Raw genomic sequence first — 18,850 nt, 5'->3', positions numbered from 1 at the left:
CTCATTCCAAACTGAGCCTAATAATCAAAACAGAATACAAAGAACAAAAAAAAAAAAAAGAGAAATAATATCTAATTAACATTTGATCTGTTTATTGTGTTAAATAGTCCAATTAGTCAAGTCATCAAGTTGTTGACCAAGTCAATAGTTTTTTTCTAGGCAAGTAATTTAGTGGTGAAATAAATGATGGGTTGACTGATCCTACCTACCAATTAGTCAGGTCATTAGGTCATTGGGTTGTCAACCAAGTCAATAGTTTTTTTCCTAAGGCCTAGTTTGGAAGGAGTACAAATACAAATTTGTAGAGTGCAAAACCTTGTACTTTGTATTATTTTGTATGTATTTGTACAATATATATTTGTATTTGAACTCCTTCCAAATATGTATTGTATAAATACATACAAAATAATAAAAAATACAAGGTTTTGCACTCTACAAATTTGTATTTGTATTCCTTCCAAACTGAGCCTAATCAAGTAGTTTGGTGGTGAAATAGATATAGAATATGGAATCTTGGTTCAATGACGAGTTAATTAATCCTACTAACCTTAAAAATTCTAATAAAATTCAATGTTTTAAAAATCTATTGAACTTGTAGTTCCCTCTAGGTGGTGGGCCTAATATTCAACCATTTGGATAAAACAAGTCAACCTATGTTGTCATAAATTTAATATAAAAATACAAAAATACAATTATATAGAAATTTTCATAAAATTTATAGAAAAGTTAATATTCATCATATTATACAAAAATGTGAAAGATCCAAAAATATGTTTAGATGATAGGTAAATTATCCCACCATCCAACTTTTTTCTTTTTAATTTGACCCCTCTCTAACTGTAATGGTAGAAATGTAATTTGGATAACCGTTTTTCTTCTCATTGAAATCCCTCTCATTAAGTCATTTATTTAAGTTATTAATTCCTATTACTATTCATTGAATTTTATTCTTGACTAGAATATCTCTATTTTTTTTTTTTAATTTGGTCATTCTAATTGTGAGGGCACAAAATGTAATTTGAACTACTAAATTTCTTTTCATCGGCCGTTTCTCTCTCATTAAGTCTTATATTTAAGGTATTAACTCACGTTCTTTCGTTGGATTCTATATTCATTAACTATATTAAGGAAAAATAAGTGTAACAAAAAATAATTATTTTTTTATTGATGATAGAAATAAAATATAAATTTAAATCCAACCCAGAAATGGAATTGTTTTCCTGTTTGATGACTAATTAACAATTCAACCTTTTGGGTCAAATATGTCAATCTTAGATGTCATAATAAAATAATCATAAGAACTAAAAAAAATATGAAAACACAAAAAATTATAATAATAGAAAAAGAAATTGTAGAAAACATTTGAGCAAATCTCTAATAACATATACTCACCATATTAAACAAAAATAAGTGTTACAAATAAGAATAATTTTTATAGACACAAAATATAAAAAAAATTGGAGATATATTATTTATCATCATCTTCTTCAAGGATTGCCACATGCAAAACACATGCACGCTTATTAATTTCATAAATGGGGATGACAAAAGGCTCAATACAATCTCAACTCAACTTGACTAGCATATACTAGACCGAACCTAACTAGAGTTATTAGTGGAAGATGCCAGATGGATTTAGAAATGACTATATCCTTTACTGAAATCTCTTCATGGAAAATCTACCATATAGCTAGTGGCAATATCTCAATTTCTCAAAGATGAATTCATGTTGGGGATGATCAAATAATTGGTTTCAGTTCATGGGTTCTCAGTATTCATGAGTTCATGTTAAAAGTGGACATTATTTTCTTGGGTTCATTAAATGGATAGACGAAATTTGTCAAATATGAAGAATTCAAATCTTGGATACAATTTTATGCCATATATATGTTTAAATTATTGGTCATCCTTTGTATCCAATAATAGATTCTTAACTTTGAAGCTTGTTTGTGTATGAAATCAATCGTCTGTGTTAAAAGGGCAGAGGAACCATTCTTGAAACTTTTATAAAAGAAATGGAAGAGAATAAAGGAAAATTTTATTCCCCTATTAAGAGAAAGATCAGAGAGGTCGGACATAGAGCATCAGTACCTGCTGAGAAGAAATCTAAGGGGACTTCAGAAGAGGAAGTAGTGAATAAAGGCAAAAAGCTAATGTCAAGAGTTTCAGAAGAGAAAGCAATGAAAGACAATAAGGACATTGCTGGTGGTACTTCAACCCAACCAGGGAAGGAAGTTCGAGAGCCCTCATCAATGAAGAAAAGTGAACAACCTGCTGATCAAAGGCCAAGGGTTGACGACTTCGATAATATCTTTAGTGAATTAGAGATGCTTCCCTCTTTCAATGTCTATGATCTTTCTTTATACAATGATTTCATGAATGCCATCGCTTGTGTCAAACAGAAAGAATAGAGTCGTTGGAAAATAATCTCATTATCTATGCTTTGTTTAATCTCCTTTGAGGATTTTTCTTTGCGGGGAATATATATATATATATATATATTTACACCTGCTCATGGGTCAGATCGATTTTGTCTCTTTATTAACAGAAAATGACCAGGCCCGAACCCGAATCTGAACCCCAATCTGTACAGATATATATAATATTGTCAGGCCTGGTATCTAGAGCCTTGAACCTGAGCCCATGGCCCTAAAACTTCGTCCAAAGCTCGATAAAGAATGGACCAGGCTGAGCAGGCGGACTATCGGCCCACGAAGAAGTCTAGTTGCAACTCACACAAGTCATGAGACTTTCTTATGGGCACACACACAATAAAAACAGTTTTTTTTTTTTTTTTTTTTAAGAAAAAAAAAGTCAAAAACAATTTTCATTATTCCCATAGCCAATTCAATCCAACACATTTAAGTTGACCAAAAGGGTCATTCGGCCCATTTCAAACCCATTAAATAAATCAGCAGATTGCTGAGTGGATTGAGCAAATATCAACCCCTAATATGGCCATCACCTAAACCCAATAAAACTTTGATTTTTTTTTTTAATATAACTTATGTATACTATAGAAAGCCAATATTTGCCTTAATTTTAGTGCAGATCATAAAATTTAAATTAAATTTGATTGTATAATATTAAATTGTATAATTGCTCTTTACTCGCACAAATGCATAGTTATATATAAATTGCTTATTGTTCATTCATAATAAAGTGGAATAAAAGAACAGATGATTATCAATTTTCGTTTTCTTATAAATTTCATCTGAACCTATTAACATGAATATTTATCCTCTATATCAATCATGGTTTAAGGATAGTTTATTTATGCTTGATTTATCAAAAACTGGGTCTGCCCAGTAATATTCCTTAGCTTTGGCCAAACAGCAACGCGATAATTATCATAGAATAACTATTTTATTAGAATAATAAATTTGAAAAAACAAATTGTAAGATGCATTTCCATTGATTAAACTCCATTTTCTGATAAACATCTAAAACCTCAGAATCTCAACAACCTTAGTTTATTTGGAGTTGGAGGATGAACAAAACAATATACACTCACCAACCTCCCCGAAGGCCCACTTCAGCCCACAAATATAAATGGCTAATCCAAGCCCAATGTAGCCCACTTGCAGACGGTCATTTATCGTCCATAATAGTTCCAACTTACAAGTCTACACATGACACATCACCCTCAAAAAGGCTCCGATGGTTCATCTGGATAGATAAGCCTCTACTTGACTACTTCGAACTTGCAGAAGAGATTGGTTTGTCGATCTATTCACCCTCTCCTCCTCCAATCTCTCCTTTCTATTCACAGCAATGGCTGCCTCTTCAACTGCTCTGTCTTCGTTCTCGTCACTGTCTGTCCGCACATCTCACCCAAGTTCGTTTTTCAAGGTTTCCTCAGAGGCCCTGACCACCAACTTCGCCTTCTCACTCGTCAAAACCAGCAAACCAATACCCTCAACAATTACATGTTCTCTCTCATTCTCCTCAAAACCCCACAAGATCAGACCCTGTCAAGCGAAGTCCAACGACATCGATACTACATTCTTCGACCAAGTAGACCCGGAAGGTGATATCACTTTCGAACCCATTGAGCCTCCGGAAGGCTACGTGCCCCCTCCGGCATTTGACGAGGGTACACCGGAGACGGAGGATGAGATTGCCGCTGCGTATGAGGAGCTTTATGGACCCGCTTATAGCGGTGAGAGCGTGCTCGGCAGTGACATCTATGTAATGAATTCTAAGGTGAAGAAGACAGGTGGGTTTGGGTCGAAGACCAAGAGGGAGAAGGTGAGGGACGGGTTTGAGGAACGGGTGGTTCAGGTGAGAAGGGTGACTAAGGTGGTTAAGGGTGGGAAGCAACTGCATTTCAGGGCTATTGTCGTGGTTGGGGATAAGCAGGGGCAGGTGGGAGTTGGTGTAGGGAAGGCCAAGGAGGTCATTGCGGCCGTTCAGAAGTCGGCGACGAATGCCCGGAGGAATCTCATTACTGTGCCGATGACGAAGTACAAGACTTTCCCTCACAGGTAGGTAACTCAACCAAGGATTTTTTTTTCTTTGTTATTTGTTCCTCAATTGGGATTATGTTGTTCTTATGATTGAGAATTTTCAGTAAATAATGAATTTAGGGGTGGAATTATGTGCGTTTCTGATGGATATTTTAGTGAGAACTGAATGAATAAACTTGACCTAGAACTCAATTCCTTTACCCTCCAATCATGCCAAACCATTATCTAGAGAAAAATCTTTCCAAATTGTTTTGCTGGAAAATCTTGCTCGATCAAGTTCTACAGTGTCTGAATTTGTGACTTTGTTTAGTTCTCTGAATTTTAAATAAGATTTTTTTTTTATCATAAGTGACAGTAGCCCTGCGTGATTGAGTGGTTAGTCCCTTGTTCTGTTCAAGTTCTTATTGTTGCTACTGGGAACTATTACGTGTACCCCCTTGAGGACTGAATTATTGCTTTTATTCTATATCCTTCTAATTATTAGTCTTTTCTCAGAATCTTCTGTTTGCATCTGTATATCTGTGGACTGTAATAGAGGTTGAATGGAGCCAACCTCTATAAATATAGGCTAGCACACTTTAATCTAGTGACAGGAAGCAGTTGGGAAGCCTTACATATGCAGAATTGAGCCCTAGATAGAGTAGAAAACTATGGTCTATGTGACTCATGAGAGTGAGATTAAGAATTGAGAAGCTCTTTATTTAGTCTGGAAATCAATAATGATCAGCCAATAAACCAATACTATCGAATCAAGCGATTAATTGTTCCATAAGAGATAAGACAAGGAAATGAACTAGAATTTGATTGGATATTTTGTTACCAAGGAAAAGGAATCAATCAAGTTTCTTTTCTTGGCAATGATCAAGCATTTTCTGATGGCAAATTATGCAGCAGACCAAGTGACTGTTTTCTTCTCTCCCTGACAGTTGAATACTTGAATTATAAAGCAAAAATCGTTCTGAAATTACATAGTTGCACCATGAACTGGGCCTACTTAATTCTTGCCCCCATTTATTTGAGTTCATTTTTTGCTACAGAAATGCTGTAGCTTAGGCTTCATCCAACCAATGAAAACATGGATATAGTGACCATGTATGAAAAATAAAATCTTAATCTCCAAATTATAAAGCTGTGGAGGGATACCTTGACTTTGGTTTCTACTCATATATAGAAGTCAATTGAACAAACTTTATTCCAATTATTTGGAAAAAGGCTAAATGAATCCTGTGTCACCACTCATTCTTTTAAGGGCTGTATCTTCTGTTAAGTGAGCGTCCACGCTTTTAGAACCTTTAACATGGTTGAGTCAACATCTAGGTTTTTAGTCTTGATTACACGTTGAATTCTACATATTAGTTATCTCGAACTAGTTTGACTCTCAGATGGGAGGATTCCTTTGAAAGAATTATGTCTCTACTATATGAAGCCATGTTATCTGAGATGTCTTGGTTAAGTCAAGTTTGAGTTAAGTTTGTCTGGTGATTTACATTTGGCTGACACACAAGATGTTTTATGGAGTCATTGTGTGGCCAATTTACATGTAATTTCCATTGTCTTAGTCTCAGTTAGCATTAACCAACTGGATTTGCAGTCCTTAGTACTGACAGACTTCTCTCATATGTTATGAACTTGGTGGATTCTCTAGACTGACACCTTATGTTATGGACGCATTCGTGGGGAAGAAGTACCGCCGCCGGCAGCAGCAGTAATGTGGGACCCTCATCAGATTATCTAGCTAGCCACAGTTCATCTTACCTTATCCTTATCTTATCTGCTTTCTTACTCTTATCTTATCTGTTCCAATAAGGATTAGTATAGAGTCTGATTTATCTTAGGGAGTTTTTATCCTTCTTGAGTAGGGAGTCTTATCTAGGAGTCTTATCTGTAAGCAGTTTAGTTAGTCTTATTTAGGAGTCTTATCTAGGAGTCTTATCTGTAAGCAGTTTAGTTAGTCTTATTTAGGAGTCTTATCTATCTTATCTGTAAGCAGTTTAGTTATCAAGGAGTCTTCCTACAAGGAGGACTCTTACCTCTTGTAATCTCCTATTTAAGGAGCTGAAATTATTGAATAAAGATATCAAATTTCCTCTTATAATCTCCTATTTAAGGAGCTGAAATTATTGAATAAAGATATCAAATTTCCAGTCAAGAAAGAGAGTAAAGGAGAGTTCGGTGATCTCTTGGACAAATCACCCTCTAGGACGCCAAGATAGGTTCAGCTAGGAAGGGGAGGAACAAGGGAAAACAGGAGCTTTTCCCCGTGGACCGACCCGTGACGAGATCCTATTCCCGGGCCCATAACACCTTAATTCTTGTTGCTCTAGGTCTAATTCTTCCTTTATCATTTCCTTGTTTATTTTTATTCTTTTGTAGGAAGATGAATCAAATTCCAGTTTGTGAATCTTTCTTTGTCAGTATTTTATTGGGCATTTCTAAACTTATTTCCTTTCACTCTAGGACTAGATCCATTGCAAATCATGGTTATTGAAGTTTTATCAAATTATTTTTCTAATTTGAGCTGCTGAGCTCAATTTTATCATCCTCTGTGAGGAGTTTTGAGTTTTCTGCTTCTGTTCCTATTTTTTGAGCATTCTTTCTTCATTTTAATTTAATTTAAGAGAAAAGAACAAAAGAAAATTTAATTTTATATGCATACATGTAAGTGCATTTACCTTGGTTTCTGCATTTGTTTCAGAGAAATAGTAAGTTGTTAGGTTCCTTCTGTCTTGCCAAGGTTTTATATTTATTTTTTGCATTTTATTGGCAAAAGTTTCATGCGATCAAATATATTAATTCTATTAAATTTGCCAAAATGATGACAGATCTGATGGAGATTTTGGGGCAGCAAAAGTGATGCTGAGACCTGCTTCACCTGGGACTGGTGTGATTGCTGGAGGAGCTGTGCGAATCGTTTTAGAAATGGCAGGTGTGGAGAATGCTCTGGGGAAACAGCTTGGGAGTAAGAATGCTCTCAACAATGCCAGAGCAACTGTAGTTGCTGTTCAAAAGATGAGACAGTTCCGTGATGTTGCTCGTGAGCGTGGGATCCCCATGGAAGAACTCTGGAAATGATGAGACCAGTGGAAATCATTTGTTTAAGTTAGATTTTATACCGAGAACTTTTGGTATGCAAGCTTCTTGTTCTTGTCTTGATAAGGGATTTGTAGTCCATTCATTGTTCTCTCATGTTGTAATCCTCTTTCATGAAAACAAATTAGTCAATGAAGATTTTTCACCCCAGTGCTACCTTTTCTGTACAAACTAAAAATTAAAAATGATGAAGGGAGACAAAGGAAATGATGATTTCAGTAAGCTACTTTGTATCTAGGACTTCTAGGTAAGTTGATGATCATACTCTCAAAAACTGATGCTTATCAATAGCAATCTCCTGAGGTGGCACCCAGTTTCTCAATTTGATCATCGTCGGGACTTGGTTGAACTTGCAGCGGATATCGACTTGGTTGAACTTCCCTATCTTCCCATTACCAAAAAGAAACCTCCTGTGTAACACAGTGAATTTATTTAAGTACATGAATGTGGGCTGACTCGGCATGAACTCAAATCAGACCGGATGGATTCAAATTTATTATTTACTAAAGCAAAGCTGTTTGTATCAGTTTAAGTGTTAGAATCTTCTAAAATAATTGTGGCTCAGTTTGGAAGGGGAGTACAAATACAAATATGTAGTCTAAACATTGCATTTTGTATCTAATGTAACCGTTTTTGGGTCACGTATCATGTTTTCGTGATGTGTCAATTTTTTGGCTAAGTACCTTGTCATCTCGTCTGCTCCCATGTGGTCGGTGACTCAGAGGCTGAAGTGGAGCTCCCTGGTGGCGAGTAGCCTGGAGGTGAGCTGCCTAGAGGTGAACTTCCTTGATGAGCTGCTTGGAGGTGATCTGCTCATCTTTGTATGTGGCAGGAGCTGAGAGACCTACGAGAACTAAATCAAAGAACCCGGGGTGTTTACCTGTCGATGTCACTCCGATGGCTAAGTTAGCATACAGTAGTGAGCTGAAAATGATATAAGAGAATGAGAGAGTTGGGGTTACCATCCTTCTTCCGCATCGCCCTCTTTGCCCCTAGGGGGTGAGGTCTTCTTTATATACTAAAGTCCTCATAGGTTAGGTAGAGCAGTTCTTGGGTTCCCGCTGTGATGGGACCTGCTTTCGTGTTAGATGGGGATAAAGCCACCAACTGGTAAGATTGCCCATTTCCGCCTAACTCAGGGAGTGGGTGAGCTAATATAGCCGTTAAAAGTCATAATCCCGTAAAATGCGAGGTACGGTGGTGTGTTCCTCGAGGTTGTCAAGTTGGCGCGTGGCCCAGGATGCCAGGTCGTGCCAGGGCCAGGTTGCTAGCTCGTGCCAGGGCCAGGCTGCCAACTCGTGCCAGGGCTAGGTCGCACCAAGGCCAGGCTGTCAGCTCGTGCCAGGGCCAGGCCGCGCCGCCAGGCTACGCCTGATGGGACACCATCAACTTAGCAAAGGCAAGTTGTTGTCAAAGTGGTCCCGGGTGTCGCCTAGTTATTTTGAGGTGCCAGGCTACATGATGGCGAGCTGCCTGTGTGAGCTACCTAGTTGTCAAGAGGTTGTACTTAGTTGCCAAGATGTGTCAAGTGTCACAATGTCATTGGAGGGTCAAATCCAACCTCATCAGTGTGTATTTGTACTGTACATATTTGTATTTGTACTCCTTCCAAAATATTGGAAACTTTCGAAATTCTAAGAGTCTAAAATCATTATAGTTTAATACTCATAATGGGATTCATTAACATTAAGGATCCGTTTGGTTTGTAGACGGATTCAGAATCAAAATTGGAATCGAAATTAGAATGGTTCATTCCCATAATCTATTTGGTTCAGACATGAATGGGAATAAGAATTAAAAATAGGAGGTATGGGATTTCATTCCCAAGGGAGGGGCAATGAATGATCATTCCCTGAAATGGAAGAATGCCATTCCAGCAGGAATGGGAATGAAATCCGATTCCGCCTAACTAAGCAGTTGGAATCAGAATAACCCATTCCGATTCCGATTCCAGACCCCTATTCCTGCGAATCAGATGAGGCCTAAATTCATAAAACCTATTATGAACATACCCAATACACCCATTATAGAGGAGGAAAAATCCACATTTTCTCTCCCCTCTTCTCTTCCTTTTATCTCCCAAGACTCCCATCACTGCAACCACCGACTTTTCCTATTGCCATTCCCCTCGGGAGTTTTGGAGCCAGACCACCACCACCCCCTCACCAGAGCTTATCAGTTTACACCGTCTTCTTTCATGTAAACAGTAAACCTAGTTGTTTCCCTGGCTTTCTATAACTACTGTAGCCATCGGGTAATGCAAGCCTGCTTTATTGCAAATTTGCAATTTGCAATTTATGCTTAGTTTTGGAAAGAGTACAATGCAAATATCTACGGTGCAAATACATATAAAATAATATAAAATATAAGGTTTTGCAGTCTACATATTTGCACTCCTTCCAAACTGAGCCTTAAGGATAATTACTTCATGAAGTTATCAACCAATTAGGAGAGAGAGAGACGCTACACCAATAAATTTTCATGGAAAATGTCAACATATAAAAAGTAATTCTTTGGCTAATAATGGCCAGAAGGTGCAGGTGAAGGCGATTGACCACTACCGCCAATGCCACAGTGATAATCAAGGCACTCCACAGGGTGCTCCAGAACTGCATCACATTCTTCTTTGGTCCTCTGAAATGGCTTCTCCGGTAAACAATTCTGGCGATCATCGGAAGCAATTCCTTTGGATGTCAGATTCCAGCAAAGCCCTTCCTCCTCACAGAAGAAGTTGTAAGAGAACGTGAAATTTGCCAACTTCGGCAGTGCACAAATATCTGCAGGTACTGTACCGCTAAAGTTGTTATGTGCCAAATTAAGCTGTTCCAACTGAAATAGGTCTGCAACGCTGTGAGGTATGGGACCAACGAACTGGTTAAAGCTCATATCCAACACTCTGAGCTTATAGAGAAGCCCGATCTCTGGAGGTAGACAACCAGACAAGTTGGTGTTAATCAACAACAGCTCCTCCAAGCTATTCGCTAACTTGGAAATGCTTGGTGAAAGGCATCCCCCTAGGTTGTTGTTGGCAAACACCACCACTGATGCCTTACTTCCACCCAAGTTGGATGGAAGAACAGAGGTGAAGCGATTGTTGTTGACGAATACCGCATCCAGATCTCTGTTAAAGAGCTCAGGAGGCAATGGCCCTTCAAATTCATTGAAACGAAGGTCCAGGAACTTTAAAGAAGGAAGAGACAGAACCACGGAGGGAAACCGGCCTTCAAATCTGTTGTTGCTGAGGTCTAGCTCAAAGAGAAGGGTGAGATTAGCTAATGAAGATGGCAGAAAGCCATAGAACTGATTGCTGTTGAGGTGCAGTAGTGCAAGGTCAGAAAGGAGACCCAGGTCGTCAGGAAGGAAGCCAGTGATGCCTGCATGGTTGAGGTCGATTCCTGCAACTACTTGGATTGAAGGGTCACTGGGAGAGTTTACACAGTAGACTCCTGTGTAATCACAGACAAAGGGGCCAACCCAGTTGGAGGTGAAGTTTTTGGGATCGTAGTAGATTACATGCTTCCATGCTTGAAGGGCGAAGTAAGCTTGGTGGAGTCTCTGGTTCATGAAGTGGTGAAGATGGTTCGGAGTAGTTGAGTTGCTGGCATCGGATCCAGCGAGGAGTTTATCTGATAAGTAGCATAAGCTTAGTAGTAACACTAACAGGGTTAAAGCAGTGGTGGTCATGGAGGAGGAGGAAGAAGAAGACACCATTTCTGCACTGCCCAGTATCTTTGTCTGACAAATGTTTACAATTGTGGGATTGAAAGAAAACATAGTGAAGCCTTTTAGCTTGTGAACTTTGTTTTTATGTGAAACTTTTTGCACAGTTAAAACCTTCAATGGACTAGTTGATGGACACCTAAAAGATTTGATCATACCATCTGGGCTGTTAGCAGACGGTCTATACAAACACCTGAGTTACATCTGATAGGGGGAGGTTGGTGTAAGAAATGAGAAGACAAGGAGATATGCACGATGAGGACGTCCCTCCCTCCATTTTTGATCTCGTGGTGGTTGTAGGTCTGTGACTATGGCAAGAGGGTGAGAGTCATTGCTTGAGTTTGAAGAGATTCAAAAAGCTTGGTTTGAACTCTGATGGATGCCTTGATGGTTGTTATTACTTTATTTTCAACTTCCAGACCAACTTCAATGATAGAAACATTTATAGATGTAAAACATCATCACATCATATTATAACATATTCAATCCAATTATAAATGGATGAAATCTTGATGATGGACATGAATCCTGTTCCACTGTTGCACCATTTCGCTCTTTAATGGAGATCTCAAGTGTGATATTCAGTCAACAACAATCGCTGCTCCACAGTACCACTTCAAGTTTAAGATCTCGAGACCAGCAATTATCTTTTAATCTTGAAGGTGGTGGCCGGTGGGTCTCTCTTGTCCTTGTCCTTTATGGTGAGATGTTCCTATGCTTACATGTCTGCAATGGCTGCTTGTGCCTACCCGATGGCTGATCCAAACTTTATAAAATGCCGATGGCTTCATTGCAATTTGATTATCAAGTAGACCTGTTCATGAGCTAGGTAGATTGATGGATTACCGGGCTAGTTCTTTATTGGGCTTGGGCAAAAATTTAGGGCTCTAATCACCAGGCCCAATTATTTTTTGGGCCGGACTCGGGACAGGTTCGAGTTCAGGGTCCGGCCCATGAAGAGGTCTATTGTCAATTTTCTCGAATCTCATAAGGGAATCAGAGGACACTGAGAGTCATTCATGAGAATCCTCCTTCGAGAGCCTAACGCACTGGATCCGGATTGGAAACAGCACCATTATATATATACTAAAAAAAAACAACAGTGTTCATGGAGTTGTATCCAAAGACAGTTGACCAACCCAAAGGCTGCGCTTCTGAGATGGGATTTGGTGCTCACAGAACCGTGCTCACACCGTCTCCCAGCCTACTGCAGCTGTGCATTGGGAATATCTCTGTAGATATTCTCAATGCAGTGCTCAGAGCAATAATAGGGTGTGAGGACAGTGTGAGTACGGTTCTGTGAATCAAATCCAAACTCGAGCTTCTAGCTTTACTCTTCCCAAATATTCCCCTGGAGATCTTTCCAGATCGGATTCAGTGCTCACAAGACCATGTTTACACCGTTCTATAGTCATTTACAGCCGTGCATTGGAAATATTTCCGTACTTGTATATTTTTTTATAGGGAGATATTCCCAAATCCTAATGCAAGGGACTGTGCCATCAGTGTGAGCATGGTCTTGTGAGGACCAAACCAGATTTCAGATCTTCCACCCCCAAGTGCAGCAAAATAATGCAAAGGCCTTTTTTTTGGTGGAAAAACATATTCATTAGAGCATAAGAAACTAAACAGCAACAGAAGCAACAAGAAACTAGACAGCAACAGCTACAGAAGCCGGGTAAGGTCATGTCTTAAGCAAATCCATTTTTCAGTCACTATCATATTACAATAGCAAACTGCACGAGGAGAAAAAAGTAAAGAAAATGATCCATAGAGAAATGTAACGTGTAGAGAATGGTAACATGCAATCCTACTTTTCTGTATGTTACCACTTTCAAGGTTTCTTTCGGATTGGAGTGGATTGGGTTTGAATCTCAGTCCAGACTCCCAGTATGAACTTCTGCTCTTACGGAAATCAAAGGTTAAAATCCGTGTCAACTTCCTGCTCTGCCAATGAAATGATCACAATGGTAGAACCAAAGGCACACTTATATTCCATACTAATCCAAACACAGCTTAAAGGTTCATGAAAAGATGACACAAAGAGAGAAACAGAATGAAATATGAGCATATCTGCATGTAGGTTGCCAGTAGTATATTTCCAACAGAAAAGAAACAGCCAAATACAACATTTGCTAGGGCAGTAGCTTTCTCTGCCGAGATAAAAATACACACATGACACAACTAGGAATCTGCATCTCAGATACAAGCTACAATTTCTATATTGAAGCACCTAATTAAGTACTCTAACTAATATCTCACTCTCCAAAAGTGGAAAATATTAAAGATCTTTGTTGTTTTAAGAAAGCAAAAAAAAAAAAAAAAAAAAAAAAAAAAAGAAAACAAACTGTTCTATTCTAATCTTTGAAAATGGGGGAAGAAACAAACTAATTAGGACCAAACTTCATCGTCATAATCAAGCCCACCATGACTAGAACCACACAATAGTGACAAAGCTAGCCACCGCCACCAGATCCATACTTCTTCCCAAATAAAAGCAGTTGTAGCTTGTCATAACCAGCCAACACACCAGCACCAGCAACTGCTCGCAGGATGTTTGCACCTGCTCCCTTGAAGAGGGACTTTGCACCTTCATTCCTAAGAATCTGAGAAAATGCATCTAACGAGCTCTTGTATTTAACTGCTTCTCCTGAGGTCATCATCATCCTTCTGCGGACAGTATCAATTGGGTAAGATGCCAACCCAGCACCTATTGTAATCCCCCATCCCAATAGGAAACTTGCCAAGAAATTATCCTGCAGTCATCAATAAAAGAGCAAATGATCATTAAAATGCCCTTAACAGAAATCAGGAAAATTTTTGTTCTTTAGAGAAAGAGAGAAACGAGTCATGTGTGTGTTATTTCCATTTCATATTTTTACTGACCTGCAATGAACCAGTCAACACCACTGGTTTAAGAGAATCATACATCCCAAAATAGAGTCCACGATATACAATAATCCCAACACATGAGATGTTAAATCCACGGTAGAGCCCAGCAACCCCATCAGATTTGATGGTTTTCCTGTACACATCAATCAATCCATTGAACTGCCTTTCACCACCCTTCTTGGCAGCTTTGGCATCATTGGCCAGACGTGTTCGAGCATAATCAAGGGAATAGACAAACAGAAGAGATGAAGCACCAGCTGCACCTCCTGATGCCAGGTTCCCAGCAAACCATTTCCAGTAGCCATCTCTGTCTTTCTTAAAGTTGAACATTCTCTTGAAGTAATCCTTGAAAGCAAAGTTCAAGGCCTGGTGCACATTTTGCAGGTCTAAGATTTTGATGAAAAACTACAGCTAAATAATGCACAAATAAAAGAAATAAAAAATCTGGATCCAACTCTTTGTGAGCTGTCCAGATTAATTATGAAGTGATCTATCAAACATCAACTTGATGAACTTACCTGTGTGGGAAAGTATCTAAGGACATTGGCAGTATTGCCTCTCCATAAGGAAATGAAGCCTTCATCCTTGATTGTTCTTCCAAAACAGTCAGTGATACCCTTGTAGGGTTCAGACAGCCGGCCAGCCTTGATCATCTCATCCTGGTTCTGTATTAAGAGCTTCACACGCTCAATTGGAGCAGCTGCTGTTTTGGAAACAGCAGCAGAAACTCCTCCCATGAGAAAATCAATAACAAATCCACCAAATCCTTTCTCTGATGGTGCTTGCACAAAAACAGGGGATAAAGGCATGTTGCTGCCTCGGCATGCTGACAGATGAGAGCTCTGAAGGCCCCCATTCATATAAGCACCAGATAGATTATAGGTTGCAAAATGCCTAGCATGCAAGTTGGGGGATAGACTAGAAAAAAGGTAAGATTGTCTATGCATTTTCTGAAACAAGGGTGGATATTGTGATCCATCTGCCATTTTTGTACACAATGTGGTAACCTAACCAAATACAAACAATTGAATGTTAAAGAGGAAACAAGAAGCCCTTATAAGTTTAATACAACTCCAACAGTTCAATGTGGATAGGGTATACTTCAAAATAAACAGTTATTCTACTTCATTGATAAGTAACAAACAAATATTCTATAACAAGCTTTCTTTCTAAACTCAGTTGTTGGCTCACCTGAGACAAATAGTAACAAACTAACAACTAATTGCATTACCAATATCAATGAGAGATTTCCCATGTACTCTTATAATTTCCCTGGTGCAAGACAAGAATTCTTCATTTTGGAAAAAGGAAAGGCAAAGAAACAAGGATCCCTCATGAATGGTGTTGTAGCCATCGTGCAAGAAAAGTGCAAATAAGAAATAGAGTAATCCAAAAAAAATTCAAAACAGAAAGGTCTTAAAACTCCTAGAAATCAGCTTTACATGCTTGGTGGACCCAGTGATCCCAGAAATCAGCTTTACAGTGCTGATACTTGGTGGATCCAATGATATATAAGCATGAACTGATTGAGCATAGCCCCATTGCTTAAGCCCAATCTATCCAATAAGAAAGTGTATTTATTCAATATACTTCTTACCACTAATTATAAAAAAGAAGCGATCCCTCACGAATGACGCCATGGGCCCATGGGACCCTGGTCCTTCCTAACTAAAGTTAAGAGAAGATAATCCCATTGGGCACCGAGCAAGGAAGGAATGATGCACCTAAAACCCACTGTCTTGACATGGGAATACTTGGCATTGATCAATCAAAGTAGAAACTTTACTCATAGAAAGGGTTATTTCCCCCATGTTAGTCCTGGCTGAGTTATTGGGAGGGTGGTCTGGATAAGGATCCAACCTTCAGCATTTTCTTGTACAAGGTGGCCAGTGGCTGCTCTCAGACAGTCAGACTCAAACCTATGTTCTCACACCAAGCAATTGCCCCTAGTCCAAGCATTACTTATCAGCTCTGTATGCTACTTCTTCAGCATTCCTTATCAATTCAAAATATGATCTTACTTTTTATTTTAGCATGCAACCTACTCAATACTTCAAAAGAAAAGTTTCACTGTATTGCTAGTTAGCACACATCCATGCCAGTCATGTAAGCACTAGCAACCTCAAAAAGAATTGGACCACGGATAAACAACATATCATTAATAAATGAATCAACTTACAGAAAATAAAATAAAAATAAGATAAAACAATATTCCTGACATACTGCGGATATGATTTGCTGTGGTTTTCTTTATCTTGTTGTCTGTCTGTCTTGTATGTCCTCCATCAAAAGGTTCGAATGCCTTTTAGCAAGGAGTGAAGTTCGAATAGCATAAGCAGCTCCAATTCAGAACTCCTTGGACATTGAATTAATTAATAGAAAAATAACTACATTAATCGTCGTTCAACAAGTGCGAATGAAAGCATAGAAACACCGACCCAAATACAAATACATACAACCAAAGCTCGCGTTATAAATATTCACAAAAGATCAAAAAGCAGAACAGATATCTACGAGTGTCAAAGTTCAATTAACAAGGAGATCAATCAAAATCATGAGTACTCTAAAGCCCTGATCCGAAGAGAACACTTAAAAAAGATAAATAACAGAATTTCTGTCAGAAAGATAAAAGCTATAAACTATACTAAGTGGAGAGAGAGAGAGAGAGAGAGAGAGAGAGACCTGTGAGGGTCGCCGAGAAAGCAACTCTCTCCCCGGAGTATCAGGGAAGTAAAACGGGAATGGCGAGAGAGCTTTTTACATTTTAGAGGAAACCAATTTCTCGGTTCACTTAAGCGTTTTTTTTTTTTTTGGCTTTTTAGATTTTTCACCAAACATGGCTTTACAGCTTTTGCTGTATGGTCTACCTTGCAATGAATTGAGCTCTCCAGAGGTTTTTCACCAAGAATAGATTTAAAAATTTTTCGTGTGAGGCCACTAAGCCGCTGAACAAAAGCCTCCCAGAGCTGCAAGTTTCCTTCAAATGTATCCCTTTGAATGTTTTAAAATGTTTAAATCAATGCACCAACCGTTTAGTATTTTAAAATGACTAGAATGTCCCCAACTCCCAAGAAATTCCAAGTTCCATCATGCAGAATGGTACTTTTTTCTACTTATGCTTATCCATTTATAATAGAAAAAAACTTATCGACAACTAATGGATATGGATGATTGTTATTGGCCTTGACTTTGTTATCCCAAAAACAAAAACTTGTAACCAATAAAACTATATTATAAAATTGGTAATCATTCAGTTGGGTTAATTATTCATTAAATTCTCGGGTACAATTTTTTATTTGTATTTGTATTTGTCATGGTAGATGTTTCAAGTAGTTATGCTTCAATCATAGTAAAGTCCATTTGAACAGGTTTTATTGCCTTGTAGGTTGGAATGTGGTGTGGGATGCATGTGGGTGCCCATGCGAATTTGTTTTGATTGGTGAAAGTCTTCACTATTTTGTCTTTTTCGTAGGTAGACAACTTAAGTATATCTTGAGTTTTGGAAAATGACCACCAATCTTGTAAACAAAAAAAAAGAAGAGTACCATCAATTCATGCAATGCAATGGATTGTTCCCTCTTGCTGAATGATCAAAAACAAGATCTCAATATTCACAATAGGTTGAAAGTAAGAAGAAGGATCATTGAATTCTTCTAGTCATCATCATCTAAGCCTTATCCCAACTATATGAGGTTGGTTACATGAATTCTATTTCATCATATAGTTAAATCATGAATGCTTAAATCATTTTTTTACTACTTCAATTCATGTATTTCACTATATCCATTAAGCAATTGTTACATTAAATCTATTAGGAAAAAAAGGGGAAATCAAGAATTGATGATACAGTATTACCTGCAGGTTCAGAGGGAATATCTATTCCTTTCCTGTATATAAAAATCAAGCTTGCATTGCCAGAGCCAAAACCAAACAAATTGATACTAAATGAACGAAAAGAAATAAAAGAAACATTTTAAAATAGCAAGAAAACAAATAGAAGAACTGGGAACAAATGCTTATCTTTAAAAGAAAATAAACTAACATCTTTTGAGAATCCTATTTGTTGGAATCTGTCATTGTCAATTTTAAATCCTTCACAAGGTTATGATAATTTGAATGAAGAGAGTAGAAACCAACTAAAAATGAATGAGTCAATTAAGAAGAACACCAACCATGAAGAATAGAACCATTTTCCCATTAAGATGAGTTTTTTGCTCAATTACCTAGGCTGGACTAATTTCTTCTTATATCTTAGAATTCAAGGTGATAGGACTGGTTCGAGATTCTGCCTCTGCTCTTCCTTGAGAGGCATAGATTAACTGCTTTGTCACTTACACCCAAGGTTCAAAATATTGATATATACGTTACACCAGTAGAGGCATATCGGACAGTACCAGTTGTTTTTTGGTTTTTTTAAATCCGGTTCAGAGGGGCCGGTTTAAGGTCCATTCACCCTCTGAACCGGTTTAAGGTCCATTCAAAATATTTGCGTGATTCGCAATTAAGTGGGTGTTTGGCACCGGTGTGTTTTATAAGTATTCCATTTCTACTGAAGTATCGTGCATGCACATCAACAAATAAATGGAATCAGCAAGAAAATTGCACTTGCCAATCCTGTTTTTCAGGAAAAAAAATTGTTTTTGTAATGATTAGCTTTGAAATTTGGGATAGGATCGAGG

At 38.1% G+C, this 18,850-nt stretch overlaps 3 protein-coding genes across 4 annotated transcripts; 1 reads left to right on the top strand and 2 right to left on the bottom strand.

Annotated features, from left to right (window-relative positions):
* Positions 1-3,626: 3,626 nt before the first annotated feature.
* EMB3113 (Ribosomal protein S5 family protein) lies at positions 3,627-7,709 on the top strand. Its single transcript, XM_088965758.1, has 2 exons — positions 3,627-4,487; positions 7,292-7,709. Exons 1-2 carry the CDS (start codon positions 3,775-3,777, stop codon positions 7,539-7,541), a joined length of 963 nt encoding a protein of 320 aa, XP_088821884.1. The 5' UTR covers positions 3,627-3,774; the 3' UTR covers positions 7,542-7,709.
* A 2,356-nt stretch (positions 7,710-10,065) lies between these two features.
* Positions 10,066-11,269, bottom strand: LOC148875934 (Leucine-rich repeat (LRR) family protein). Its single transcript, XM_088968388.1, has one exon. The coding sequence runs from the start codon at positions 11,241-11,243 to the stop codon at positions 10,077-10,079; it is 1,167 nt and encodes a 388-aa protein (XP_088824514.1). The 5' UTR covers positions 11,244-11,269; the 3' UTR covers positions 10,066-10,076.
* Positions 11,270-13,591: 2,322 nt separating this feature from the next.
* On the bottom strand, positions 13,592-17,158 carry LOC148875933 (ADP/ATP translocase 1, mitochondrial-like). 2 transcript variants are annotated; one of them, XM_088942197.1, is made up of 5 exons: positions 16,854-16,989; positions 16,395-16,526; positions 14,690-15,178; positions 14,166-14,537; positions 13,592-14,035 (listed from the first exon to the last, which is right to left on the bottom strand). In XM_088942197.1, the coding sequence occupies exons 3-5, from the start codon at positions 15,155-15,157 to the stop codon at positions 13,736-13,738; spliced, it is 1,140 nt and encodes a 379-aa protein (XP_088798323.1). In that variant the 5' UTR covers positions 15,158-15,178; positions 16,395-16,526; positions 16,854-16,989; the 3' UTR covers positions 13,592-13,735. The 2 variants fall into 2 exon arrangements, with proteins under 2 accessions (XP_088798323.1, XP_088798324.1); XM_088942198.1 differs by lacking the exon at positions 16,395-16,526 and having other exon boundaries at positions 16,854-17,158.
* Between the last annotated feature and the right edge of the window lie 1,692 nt (positions 17,159-18,850).

This window comes from Nelumbo lutea, chromosome 1 (assembly GCF_056320005.1).
Source record: "Nelumbo lutea isolate HS-2025 chromosome 1, American lotus-T2T, whole genome shotgun sequence".
NCBI lineage: Eukaryota > Viridiplantae > Streptophyta > Magnoliopsida > Proteales > Nelumbonaceae > Nelumbo > Nelumbo lutea.
Note: the sequence above shows the minus strand (reverse complement) of the source record. Positions and strands in the feature narration are given on the sequence as shown.